At 46.7% G+C, this 12,765-nt stretch overlaps 1 protein-coding gene across 5 annotated transcripts in view; it reads left to right on the top strand.

Annotated features, from left to right (window-relative positions):
- DENND2A (DENN domain containing 2A) overlaps nt 1–12,765 on the top strand; it is a 133,679-nt gene that overhangs the window by 53,234 nt on the left and 67,680 nt on the right. For all 5 annotated transcript variants that reach the window (XM_082693882.1, XM_082693883.1, XM_082693884.1 and 2 more), the window contains 2 exons: nt 5,708–5,809; nt 9,074–10,237. In XM_082693882.1, coding sequence (XP_082550008.1) covers nt 5,736–5,809; nt 9,074–10,237 — 1,238 coding nt within the window. In that variant the 5' untranslated portion in view covers nt 5,708–5,735. The remainder of the gene's footprint in view (nt 1–5,707; nt 5,810–9,073; nt 10,238–12,765) is intronic.

Genomic DNA, 12,765 nt, shown 5'->3' on the forward strand with positions numbered 1-12,765 from the left:
GCTGCGATTCTGCCAAAATGGCCTCCTCGGCATTGTTCTGAGGCGACACGTAGCCTTTGGCTTCTCTTGTTCCTCACCCACTTCAGTCTTCTGTCTTTTTCCAAATATGAAGAAATTGGTTTGCTTTTGGAAAATACTCCAAAATTTAAAAAAAAAAAAAAACTAAAGCTATTTAGTTTTTTTTATTTTTTATTTTTTGAAGATTTTATTTATTCATTTGACACAGAGAGAGACAGCACAAGCAGGGGGAGAGGCAGAGGGAGAGGGAGAAGCAGGCTTCCAGCCCGGCAGGGAGACCCACATGGGGCTCCATCCCAGGGCCCCCGGCATCATGACCTGAGCCAAAGGCATACACCTAACTATCTGAGCCACCCAGGCACCCCTAGTGTTTTTTAAAAACTGTTTGCTTGAAGAAGATGAGAATGAAACCTCTAGAGGCTCAGGGTGAGCTTCCCTGAGCAGCTAGACACGGCCAGAGCTGCATGGTTGTGACGGGGTCGTTTTTCTTCCTTCTCAACATAGTTTCTGAAAACAAACTTTCCATATATGCTTGCTGTGAAGAATGCTCAGTTGAGAAAAATAACTATTTTTGTTCTACAGTAATTGTTGTGGTTCCTTCTCAATTTTGTATTTGCTGTTTATAAAATGATAAAAATAAGTTACTAGAATCATAAAAGCCAAACGACTTACAGCTTTATTTGCAACACAAGGAAAAACCATTTAAAATTGAATTGTTGGGGCGCCTGGGGGGCTCAGTCAATTAAGCATCTGCCTTTAGCTCAGGTCATGAAGGATGGAGCCCTACATCGGGCTCCTTGCTCAGCAGAGAGCCTGCTTCTCACTCTGCCTGCTACTCCCCCAGCTTGTGCTCTCTCTCATTCTCTCTCTCAGTCAAATGAGCAAATAAAATTTTTAAGAAAAAAAATTTTAAAACCATTAAAAAAAATAAATAATATTGAATTAATGTGGAGTCATTTGTGATGTAAATTGTATTTTTTCATTCAGTATATCAAGTATGACCATTTTATGTACAAACCAAGTGCATATAATGTATATTTACCTATATTCCAGAATTAGCATACTAACCTTAGAACAGTAAAGGGCACTGGAAATTTATAGTTGTGTGTGTTTTATTCCTTACTCCACCTCCTTCCCCTGCCCAAATTTTTAATTTTTTGTTTTTACTGAAGATGCGTATAATGTATTTTTAATTGAGATATAACGCACATAAAATTTACCACTTAAAAGTGTACAATTTGGGGCGCCTGGGTGGCTCAATGGGTTAAGCCTCTGCCTTCGGCTCAGGTCATGATCCTGGGGTCCTGGGATGAGCCCCGCATCGGGCTCTCTGCTCTGCAGGGAGCCTGCTTCCTCCCCTCTCTCTGCCTGCCTCTCTGCCTACTTGTGATCTCTCTCTCTGTGTCAAATAAATAAAATCTTAAAAAAAAAAAAAGCGTACAATTTAGGGCACCTGGGTGGTTCAGTGGGTTAATGCCTCTGCCTTCAGCTTGGGTCATGATCCCAGGGTCCCGGAATTGAGCCCCACATTGGGCTCTCTGTTTGGCGGGGAGCCTGCTTCCCCTCTCTCACTCTGCCTGCCTCTCTGCCTACTTGTGATCTCTCTGTATCAAATAAATAAATAAGATCTTTTTTTCATTTTTAAAGTGTACAATCTAGTGACTTGTGGTTATTCACTATATAGTGGTAGTTGTATAGCTGTCCTTACCCTCTAATTCCAGAACATTTCTATCATCCCCCAAAGAAACCTTTACTTATTGGCAGTCAATCTCAGTTCCCCTTCCCTCTATGGACTTGCCCACCCTGGATATTTCCTATAAATAGATTAATGCAATATGTGGCTTTTTGTGTCCAGCTTTTTTACTTCCTGTATTTTCAAGGTTCATCCATATTGTGGCGTGTAACAGTCCTTCACTTCTTTTTATGGCTAAGTAGCATTCCCTTGTATGTATATATCCCACTTTGTTCATTTATCAGTTGATTGATATTTCCAGATTTCCCTTTTTATTTAAATCACTGTTTTTGTTTTAAGATTTGGGGAAACCAGTCTCTCCACCCCCTCAACTGCCATGGCTTATGCATGTCCAGATTGTTTTTCGAGCAGTGTCTAAAACAGTAATATCTGAACTTCTTTTTGTAGGTGACTCCGATAGCAACATTTCTGTAGCTCAAGTATCACCTCCCTGTTGTACCATTAAAAACCCACCCGAGTTAACAGGAAGAATGTTATTAATGTTGGTGAGAGCTCAGTAGCCCCCTATATAATTTGTAATACGATAAATGGATAATTCATCAATGCTCAGTATAAATAAAACATGAACACTGCTCTATTATAAGTAGCAACACTCTGAGAAGCCTGGCCTCAGAACGCCAGTGGCTGTCTCACTGGGCTCCTGGCGGTGGACATTACACTGGCTTCCCCAGGCTGCTTCCCCAGATGGCAGTGGAGGGAGCAGAGCAGACAGGCAGGCCCGGGCAGGATTCTTTCTCCAGTGGTTCCTCTCTGCACGCATTGCGGCACTGCGGGCTGCACCCTGTCCCTCCTTCAAGTCCCTCAGGCATTCCTGTAAGAACTGTGCTCAGGAGATGATCTGGTATGTCATTTCCTCCTTCCTACCACCAGGAAAACACTTAATATCTGTTTTAAAATCTTGACACTCTCATGGGCAAAAACAAGACACTTGTTTTTCAATTATTGACTTCACCTTTTAGTACTCCCAGTTCCCTTAAAAAAAAAAAACAACAACGGTGTTCTCAGAGATCAGGCTGGAACTTTAAGCCTTTGTGGGTAAATGTAAAGGAATTATAAAATAACACAGGTTTTTGATCTGGTAATGTCAGGCTGGAACAATTACGTTTTCTGTGGTCCTTTGAGACAGACCGGAAGCGTCTCTCTAAAACCTATATTCACGTACCTATCATCTAGCTTCAGAATTTTGTATGACATTTTAAATTTAATTAAAATTATTAATACTAATTAAGCCCATCTGGTGAATGAGAAGTTCTGTTTTTATGGAAAGCAGTGGAGTGGAAAAATGTGTTTTTATTAGTCATGCATTCATTATACCTCCTGGAAACCAGTCTGGATCACAAGGCCAAATTGCTCAGGAAGAAATAAAGAATGTTGGGTTGTGTAAAAATCACCCGAGGCCTTTGATTGACCGTATTTAAATGCAGCTTCAGGCCAGTGCCCAGACAGAGGGTTTTGGTAGTTGGAGCGGTGCCCTGGAGTCTACCTGCCCCTCCAAGACCCCCCAGCAGACTCGAACAGATGCCTGGTGGAGCACATTTGGGGGAATAGCTCCATCTTGCAATCCCAGATCTACAAAGTGATGGCAAAGTTACGGTGACATAAGTGCCAGAGTACTTCCAGTCACCAAGTTAAGCTGGGCTTGTCACCTAAATTAATGGCTTTGAAGCATCACAGGTGAAAAGGGAAGGGTCGTAGTTTTGTGGGGGCAACATGTTCTGTCCGTCTGTGAGTTTAGAAATGCTGGGAGGCTGATTGCCGCGTGGCGGGCCCTTCTTTACTCTCTCAGTTCCAGCCCCTGAAGCCCACTTGAACTTGCTTCTCAGAATATGGCACCAGCTATTTCTCTGGAGACCGTGGTTTTAGTCCTCAAGGTCATTAGTACCCAATGGGAATCGAGTTCACTCCAATACCATATTGTTTAAGTGCTTCTTGTGACCCTCAACCTCAGACTCCATACACTGTTCTCTGTGCATGAGACACAACGGCTTTTGTCCCTTTTGGGAAAGCTCTGGTTTTCTGGGAAGTATAGGCAAATTGTTCTCTTTGGGGGAAAGCCAGATGCCAGGACTGAGTGACCCAAGCGCAGGCCTGGGTGTTCTCCCCGAGGGCAGACTCCATGTCTTAACTCATCCTTGAGGCCGCCCTGCATCCTGCACAGAACCTGGCACGTGCTTGTGGTGCCCAGGAGAGGGGGGTGCCTGCTAGAAAGAAGGGGGTGGCTGGAGAGAGTTGCTGCGGATTGAGACTTCATCCTTGTGGTTGTGCGTGTGGGTACAGAGTGCAGGCATGAGGGGGGCGGTGAGGGAGCAGCCACTGTCCTTGATATCCAACAGGGCCATCTGCCAGATGCACACACAAGGGCCGTGTCTTTCAGCCCAGCCAAATGGAGAGGCTCCAAAAGCATTTTTTTTTTTTTAATTGAAGTATAGTTGACCAGAAGCTTTGTGGAGCATTATGAGAGAGGCAGTGAGTTCCTTCCTGTTCTGAAAGGCCCTTCAGCGCTCTCTTCCCTAGCGGGAGGGGAGAGCTCTAGGTCTGACTTCTTTAAAGAGCTGGATTGCTTTCAGCACAGCTGTACCCCGAAAGGTAGGATGCCACATGCCTAGGTAAGGGACAGCTGAGCTCCGTGGCCAGGCCTAAGCGCTGCCCGCCTCCCCAAACTCACACCTGCTTGAACCAGCCTATTGCCTTCCTGGCTTTTCAGTTCACCAGTCTCAACCCTCTTCCTTTTGATTTGTTACAGAGCTCGCTACCTTTTCTTTTTCTCTTCCTGCTCCTGGCCTCCCTCTCCTTGTTCCCAGGAATTACACGCATGTCGTAAAGTCCAGCCCTTTGATTTCTTGCAGGAAGGGGATGCCCAGGCCAGGAATTTGAGCAGCTACCCTGTCACCTGGCAGGCAGACTCTCCTGGGAGAGGGGATGGGAATCTTGGAACTCGAGAGGGACTCAGGAGAAGGATTCCCTGGAGGGTCAGTGGGAAAGAGACATGAATCTGCAGTATCTCAGGACTCCTTGAACCTCTAACCAAAGAGCCACCTGGTCCCCATCAGGAGGGACCGTCCATGCGGTGTTCATGCTTTGGCGTTGCGCATCCTGTTGGTGTTCTCCATTCTCGATGGGTCTCATCTTCCTAGCCACGTCCACCTGAGCAATGTCCGTTCGTCCTCATGCTGAGAGACAGAGTTCTGACGGGCCTTGCTATTGAAATCCTACATTTTAATCAGCTACTTCAGTGCATTGGAATGTCAGGCACTTGCGTGTCATGAAACTACTACACCGCGGAGGCCGCTGCTTTGGCATCCACGTGGTCCTTATTTGTTAGGTGTGAGGTGCCCTGTGGGATTCCTGGGTTTGCCAGAGCCACCTGCTCTTCTTTAGACCAGACAGATGACCCAGTGGCTCCGTGTTTCCTTCCCTGGGTTTGTAGCGGCTGGGAGAGGGTCTTCGCACAGGGCTCCAAGGCCGAGGACGGAGGACGTCCATGCGTGCCCAAAGGCCAGCACAGGAGTACCTCTGTGGGGGGGGTTTGGCTGAGGCAGGCAGTTTATTGTTTCAAGTAGAGTAATGACTCATGTCTTCTTTGGGGACTGTTAGTGCATCACAGGTTTAAGAGAGCCTGAAAAAGTGCCGGGTTGTGCTGGTATTTTATCTTTTGCTTTTACACACCCGTGAACACACGTGGCACGTGCATGCGCACACACAGGATTGGCATGCATTCGGACTGAGAAGAGCTTGGTTGGTATGGGGTCTGCATCCAGGGGGATCTCAGGATTCTGTGCCCTTGCCCTCTCTCCTGGGTCAGGGATTCTGAAGGGTGTGTTGCAGTCACACACACATACCCCACCCTGGGTGGACTCTGTCAGGGATAAATAGTCTGGGGTGTGGGCCCTAGATTTGCTGTCCTGACTCACTGAGTGTGCATCCCTGTTCCCCCAGGTGACTCGGAGCTCCTCTTGGTGCTGACATGATGACAGTGTGCAGCCCGGCCAAGGGCAGCCGCAGCCAGACCGAAAACCTGAGCTACAAATTGGCTGACAAGTAAGAGCTTTTCTCCCCTGGGAGTGTCGAAGTTGGCCCAGAGTCTCTACTTCCTTCCTCTCTCTACTGCCTTTCCCTCTTCTCTAACCCCACTTCGTTGGACTAAGGACAGGTTCTTTTCCGAGTCATTGCCTTGTGCCTCCTGGAAATCATCCCCCCATGCTGGAGAACCTGTGACCACAGTGGGCAGTGGAAGGTCTGACTAGCGCCCAGCTGTTGAGAGGACGGGCCCATGGCAGCTTCACGCCCTCTCCCCATTCCAGCCCGGGATTTATTCTCCTAACTACTAGGATGCATAGGCCTTTTCACTATCCTTGAACCTTACATCTGTATAGGTGCGTCTGTCCACCAAGCCAGCTTTGCCCACCCTCTTTCAGCAGTGCTGTTTTCTCTCCACATGGAGCCCTTTCCTCTGACTCTGTGTCTCACACTCTGCGGTGGCCTTGGTCATCACAGCTCTGCACCGCAGTCCCCAGTCCCTTCTGGGGCCGTAGTGTCCTGGAAACAGGACCTCAGAAAATCCTTGGGTGCAACAACCACATGGAGAGGGCCCTTTGCCTCTGGCTTCACCATCCTTGCCTCTCGCTTGAGCTTCATAATTCCATGTGGTCTTCTTCAAGCCGTCCTTCTTCCCTTTCAGTTCTCCCATTGGGCCTCCATGACTGTGAGGTCACCCCAGACATCTGGGATCTTAGACAACTGCAACAACACTCCTTGCCATTTAGTACTTACTGTCAGAAACTAGAGTGTGTGCTGTACTCTGGGGACGTTAATGTATATTGACTCATCCACTCATTTGTCTTCTAAGTATTTATTGACTGTCTACTGCATACTAGATAAATTTAAAGATAAATTTGACCTCTGCACCAGTCAAGTTCCAGTCTAGAGAAGAGAGAGAGAGAGTTCTTATTTATTTATTTTGGTGGGGCGGGGTGGGGGGAGAAAGAGAGGGAGGGAGAGAGAATTCTAAGCAGGCTCCATGCTCAGTGTGGAGCCTGACACAGGGCTTGATCTCATGACCTGAGGCCATGACCTGAGCTAAAATCAAGAGTCAGACACTCAACCAACTGAGCCACCCAGGTGCCCCGAGAGTTCTTACTTTATTTTATTTTTATTTTTTAAAGATTTTATTTATTTATTTGACAGACAGAGATCACAAGTAGACAGAGAGGCAGGCAGAGAGAGTTGGGGGAAGCAGGCTCCCCGCTGAGCAGAGAGCCCGATGCAGGGCTCGATCCCAGGATCCTGGGATCATGACCTGAGCCGAAAGCAGAGGCTTTAACCCACTGAGCCACCCAGGTGCCCAGAGAGTTTTTATTTTAGAATGAAAAAAAAAAAAAAGAGCCAAGATTCAAACCGAGGTCCCCACTGACTTGAAAGCCATGTTTATCCATCGTCAGTATTTTTTAACAGTCCATGTGGCGCCTGGGCGGCCCAGTTGGTTAAGTGCCCGACCTTTGATTTCGGCTCAGGTCATGATCTCTTGGGTCGTGGGATTGAGCCCCGCGTGGAGCTCAGCACTCAGTGGGGCATCTGCTGGAGAGTCTCCCTCTTCCTTTGCCCGCCCCCCACTCATGCCTCTCTCTCTCTCTCTAAAATAAATAAATCTTTTTAAAAAAACCAGTACATACGATTTTTATGATTATTGTTTATATCCTCCATTGTCATTAAGCATGAACTAATGTGACTTGTGTATTTATGTGTCTGCCTGTCATCCTGCTTCTTGTGCTGTGAGAGCCAGGGCTTTAACTTCTGCCTTTTGAACTTTCAGTAAAATATCAACAAACTGATTGTGTTTCTGCTTCTCACTAAAATCTGAATTCATGCTAATGTCCTCAGTGGTGACAGGACAATTGAAAAATGTGTTTCTCTTTTGTAAGCACTCTGCTGTGCATGCTAATTGTTTATTTAAATAAGGAATTCTGCTTTGATAGCCGTATTTAAAATATGAAAATGTGTTTGCATATTCACAAGTTTCTAATTTATGCTGTGCAACCACAAATAGCAACACAATTTACGTGTTAATGTCCCCATGGAGGGAGAAGTCTTCATGTAAACAATTATTAGGCTTTGGAACAGAAAGCTGAATAGTAACAGGATGCATGAAATTGCTAATTATTCGTCCCTCACTGTGACCCTTAACTAGAGTTTCAGAATTCCTATGTAGTCAGATCTATATATTCCAAAAATGTGCACCATGAAGTTGGTCTATGCATCCTTGTTAATCTTGGCCTGTCCAAGGTCAGTCTGCTTAGTTGCGACCTTTGCTGTTGGAAAATTATTTTGCATTCAAAAACACAGATACTCTCGTTCTCATTAGACTAGCTTAAAAATGTTTTTCTGGTTTCCTTTCAAAAGAGCTTTGAACAGCTTCGTGGTACTGACTAATCTCCTAAAATCACATTTGGAGGCTTATACCCGACGTGTTTGTTCTAGGCCAGAACTTCCAGCGATGATGTAAATATTCTTTTGCTCTGTCCAATGTGAATGTCATGTGGCTAATGAGTACCATGTTCTACTACTCTGCTGTTGTTCCAGGTGCTGAGAATGCAACAGTAGCCCAAACAGGCCAAAATTCAAAGTAATCCAACAAAACCAAGCAATCCCTGTTCACATGAAGAAACCAGTCTAGTAGGCTCACTGTCTAGAGAAGGTCCAATTCAGATGCAGCCAATAATTGTGGCTTTTCCTACTCAAGTCAGGACAGCTTAGGAAGCCCAGAATGAGAAGACATTTTATGACTTATGGCATTGTTCTAATTTTTAAATAGTTGTCACAAAGGCCCATCCATTGATTCCAGAAACAGAGGAAATCTGGACTATGAAGCTTTTAGCTCAGATGTTCCCTGTTTTCATCAGGAAAACAAGCTGACAATAATGATAACGTTATATACTTACGACATGCTAAATGCTTAATATGGCCTGCCTCTTTCAGTGTTTTCAGCCGTTCTGGTAGATACGTATTACCATTATTCCCACTTCACAGGTGAGGACACTTAGGCTTAGAGAAGTAAAACAGCTTGTCCAAGGGCACGCAGCTGGTCAGTGGTTAAATTAGGCTTTAAACTCAAGTCTACTGCATTCCAAAAATCCAGTAGATCCTTTCATTCCACAATACTGCCTTCCTAAGAAGGAAAGAGTGATTTCTTAAAGTGGTGGTTTCAATGTTTACTATTTAACAGCTAGCATATAGCATTTATATCTAAGTTCTAGCTAGTCTCTATGACTAAGAATCCATTACCCAATGTTTGTCTTTCTTGTTCAGGGTCAAGGTGGAAGGTCCAAAGGCTGGGGAAGACCCTCGAAGGCTGCCAATTAGGTCCCCCATTCCTTTGCCAGAGACTGATCAGGATTCACCCCCTAGAAGAAGCTCATTGGAAAGTCTCAGTAACCTGATGCTAGAGTCAAGAGTGAACTGTCTTCAGCAGAACATGTTCAGCTCAAATATGATCATCAGCGACCCAGCTTCAGGTCTCAGTGCTAAAGAAGCCAGCAAGGCAGGCAAGAGGCAGCTCAGCGGTGTTCAGAACCCCTGCCCTCCTGCCCAGGGAGGGACCCTGCACAAGCCCCTCAGCATAAAGGACAAGATATCCAAATGGGAAGGGAAAAAGGAGTTGCCCACCCCTGCACCCTGCAGGAGAGCAGATGGGCAAGAGGACTACCTGATGTCTTGTGTAATGGGGAGGAGGAGCAGTGATGGTGTGAGAGCGTGGGTCACGGAGGTGCAGGATGGAACCAGGCCCGAGACAGAGAGCAAGGAGAATGAGAGGAATAAAGGGGTCGTGAAAGTCGGGGGACAAGATGCAGAGCCAAGGCAAGACCTCAGCCAGCCAGCCAGGCAGCTGGCTCCCAGCTTGGGCAGAGGCCGAGAGCCCAGGCTGGGCCAACAGCGCTTTCCGAATGACAGCCTCTCCGTGCTGAGGCAGGTCAAGAAACTGGAGCAGGCTCTGAAGGATGGGTCGGCGGGGCTGGATCCCCAGTTACCTGGGACTTGTTACTCCCCACACTGCCTGCCGGACAAGGCTGAGGAGGGGCCCACCCTTCCTGAGAACCGTGGGGCCGGGCGTGGCTTGGAATTCAGGTCCCACCACTGGGACCTGGAGGCCAGGAACCCCACCCCTGAGGCTGCAGAGGAAAGGAAAGGCTTGTGCAGGAGGCCCTGCGACCAGAGCCTGGAGGGTGTGGACAGGGGCTCAGAGGGCTCCCCTGCAAAACCCTTCATCAACCCCCTGCCCAAGCCCCGGAGAACGTTTAAACACGATGGAGAAGGGGACAAGGACGGGAACCCAGGCATCAGCTCCCGGAAGGATAAAAGGCACCTGCCTCCTCTGCCTTCTCTACCTCCCCCGCCCCTGCCCTCCTCACCCCCGCCCTCCTCTGTGAACAGAAGACTGTGGACCGGGAGGCCGAAACCCAGTGCTGACCACAGGTAGGTGGTGGCCGACTGTCTGCTCAGTGGCTTATGCTGCATCCCAGCCGCTCTCAGGTGGTGGCTTACTGGTTTTATTAAATGGGTGGGTCTTGTAGTTGGTCCAGACTGGTCATAGCTTGAGACAGACAGTGTATTGATGAAACCTGTAGGCGTGAGAAGTGATGCCAGTGTTTTGTGTTCTCCATTCTCAAAATGAGTATTAGCTTGGGAAAATACCCTTTGGATGTGACAAGTCCTTCTATTTCTGGCGCTAACCGAGAGTTCATCGAAAACTCGTGGTAACTCGGGCGGTGGGCTAATTGGGGCTGACTCTCATCTGCCACTCCCATCCCCCACCCGTGCACTGTGTTTCCAGTCTCCGCTGGCTCCTGTCTTCATGCTTTTCTTGGTGCGAGCTCTAGAAACACAGCCCAGGTTGGCCTCGACCCTGTTGCTGTCTCTCTGTGTGACCTCGAACACCTTGTCTGACCTCCCGAAGCCTCTGTTTCCTCATTTATACATAAAGATGCACACCCTAAATCTTTTATAGTGTCAGAATAGTACATGAGATAATAAAGTATGTGCGTGCTTGAAGATCAGATCGGCGCATTGGAAACTGTTTCTTTTCTGCTTTGAGAACTACTTTCTAGCCTATTTCTGGGATGTGCTAATTGGTTTGATACTCACTAAACTGGAAACCAGCCACAGAGGAAAACTCAGAGCCGTTGTCTTTGCTCTGGTCACCCATTCTGCACTTTCTGTTTTCCCCTTAACTCCTGCAGTTACTTTTGCCACTTATCCTGAAACTGCTCTTGACCCAAGGCCACCTGTGACCCCATCTCACCAAATTCAGTTGCCTGTTCTCTGTCCTTTTCTTACAGGACATGTCTTGGCATTAGAGGAACAACTTAACTCCATTCACTGGGCTTCTAGATCACCTGCTTTCCTGGGGGTCCTGTTTCACATGCTACTCCTTCTCAGTTCCATTCACCTCTCCCTGAGTGTCAGAATCAGACCCCCAACACACCATCCTGAGTGAGAGCAGGCACTTCTCTCCTCTGTCTGCCTCATTCCCTAAATGAGCTCATTCAGTCCCATGGCGTTAAATGTCAGTTACATGCTTATAACCCCCACATGTATCCCCACAGCCCTGACTCCCTCTTCCAGCGAAGGTTTGCAGAGTCATCTCCGGCATGGCTGTCCCATTTGGTTGTATTCATAGTTTAGACTGAACGTGTCCAAACCTAAATTCCCAGTCCAGGCTACTCTAAGCATCTCCTCCCCAAATAACAGCCATCTTATTAAATGGTATCACCCTTCGTTACACTTCGGCCAAATCCTAGGAGTCATTTGTGATTCCTCTCCTTTTCACAGAGCCCTGATCTAATTTATCAGCAAGCTGTTGGAGACATGCCCTTGAATGTGACTACATCTGCTTCACTGCTACCACCTTAGTTCTCTCGTGTCCACTTCCCACCCCAGTGTATTCCTCTGTAGCAGCCAGAACAGTCTTCTAGAATTATATTCAGTCATGTCACTGGCCTACTTTACATGCTCTGTCAGGTAGGATTGTTTTGGCTGCAAAAAACAGAATTTCTTAAGTTCTCTTCCAAGGGAAAAAGTTTGCATATTCCAGATAGGTACGTAGGTAGGTAGGTAGATAGATAAATAGATGAAATAGAAAGAAAGAAAGGAAGGAAGGAAGGAAGAAAGAAAGAAAGAAAGAAAGAAAAAGAAATTATGTCCTTTAAAAAAAAATCATGCCATATATATATATACATATATATATGTATATATATATATATATACTGTTTTTTACTTAGGATGTCATAGAGATCTTTCAACATTACCACTTTTTTTTTCACCTTCCTTTTTTATTTTATTTTATTATTTTTTAAAGTATTTATTTATTTATTTGACACAGAGAGAGGACACAAGCAGAGGGAGAAGCAGACAGGGGAAGAGGGATTAGCAGGCTCCTTACTGAGCAAGGGAACCCAATGAGGGGCTCAATCCCAGGACCCCGGGATCATGATCTGAGCTGAAGGCAGCCACTTAACTGACTGAGCCATCCAGGCGCCCCTTATTAATTAAAAAAATAATTTTTTTTTTTTTTTTGCTTTTTAGAAAGAGGGAGAGAGGTCACTGGAGTGGGTAGGAGGGAGGGGGAGGGGCAGAGGGAGAGGGAGAATCCGGAGTAGGCTCCACACCCAGCAGGATCTCACAACCCTGAGATAAGCTGAAACCAAGAGTGGGACGCTCAATTGACTATGCCACCCAGACAACCCTATGCTTCTTTTACTTAGGGTTTTATTTATTTATATTTTTTAAGATTTTATTTATTTGTTTGACAGACAGAGATCACAAGCAGGCAGAGAGGCAGGCAGAGAGAGGTGGGGAGGCAGGCTTCCTGCAAGCAGGGAGCCCGATGAGGAGCTCGATCGCAGGACGCTGGGATCATGACCTGAGCTGAAGGCAGAGGCTTTAACCCACTGAGCCACCCAGGTGCCCCTTACTTAGGATTTTAGAAATTAGGATTGAATGTT

This window comes from Mustela nivalis (genome assembly GCF_964662115.1).
Source record: "Mustela nivalis genome assembly, chromosome: 12".
NCBI lineage: Eukaryota > Metazoa > Chordata > Mammalia > Carnivora > Mustelidae > Mustela > Mustela nivalis.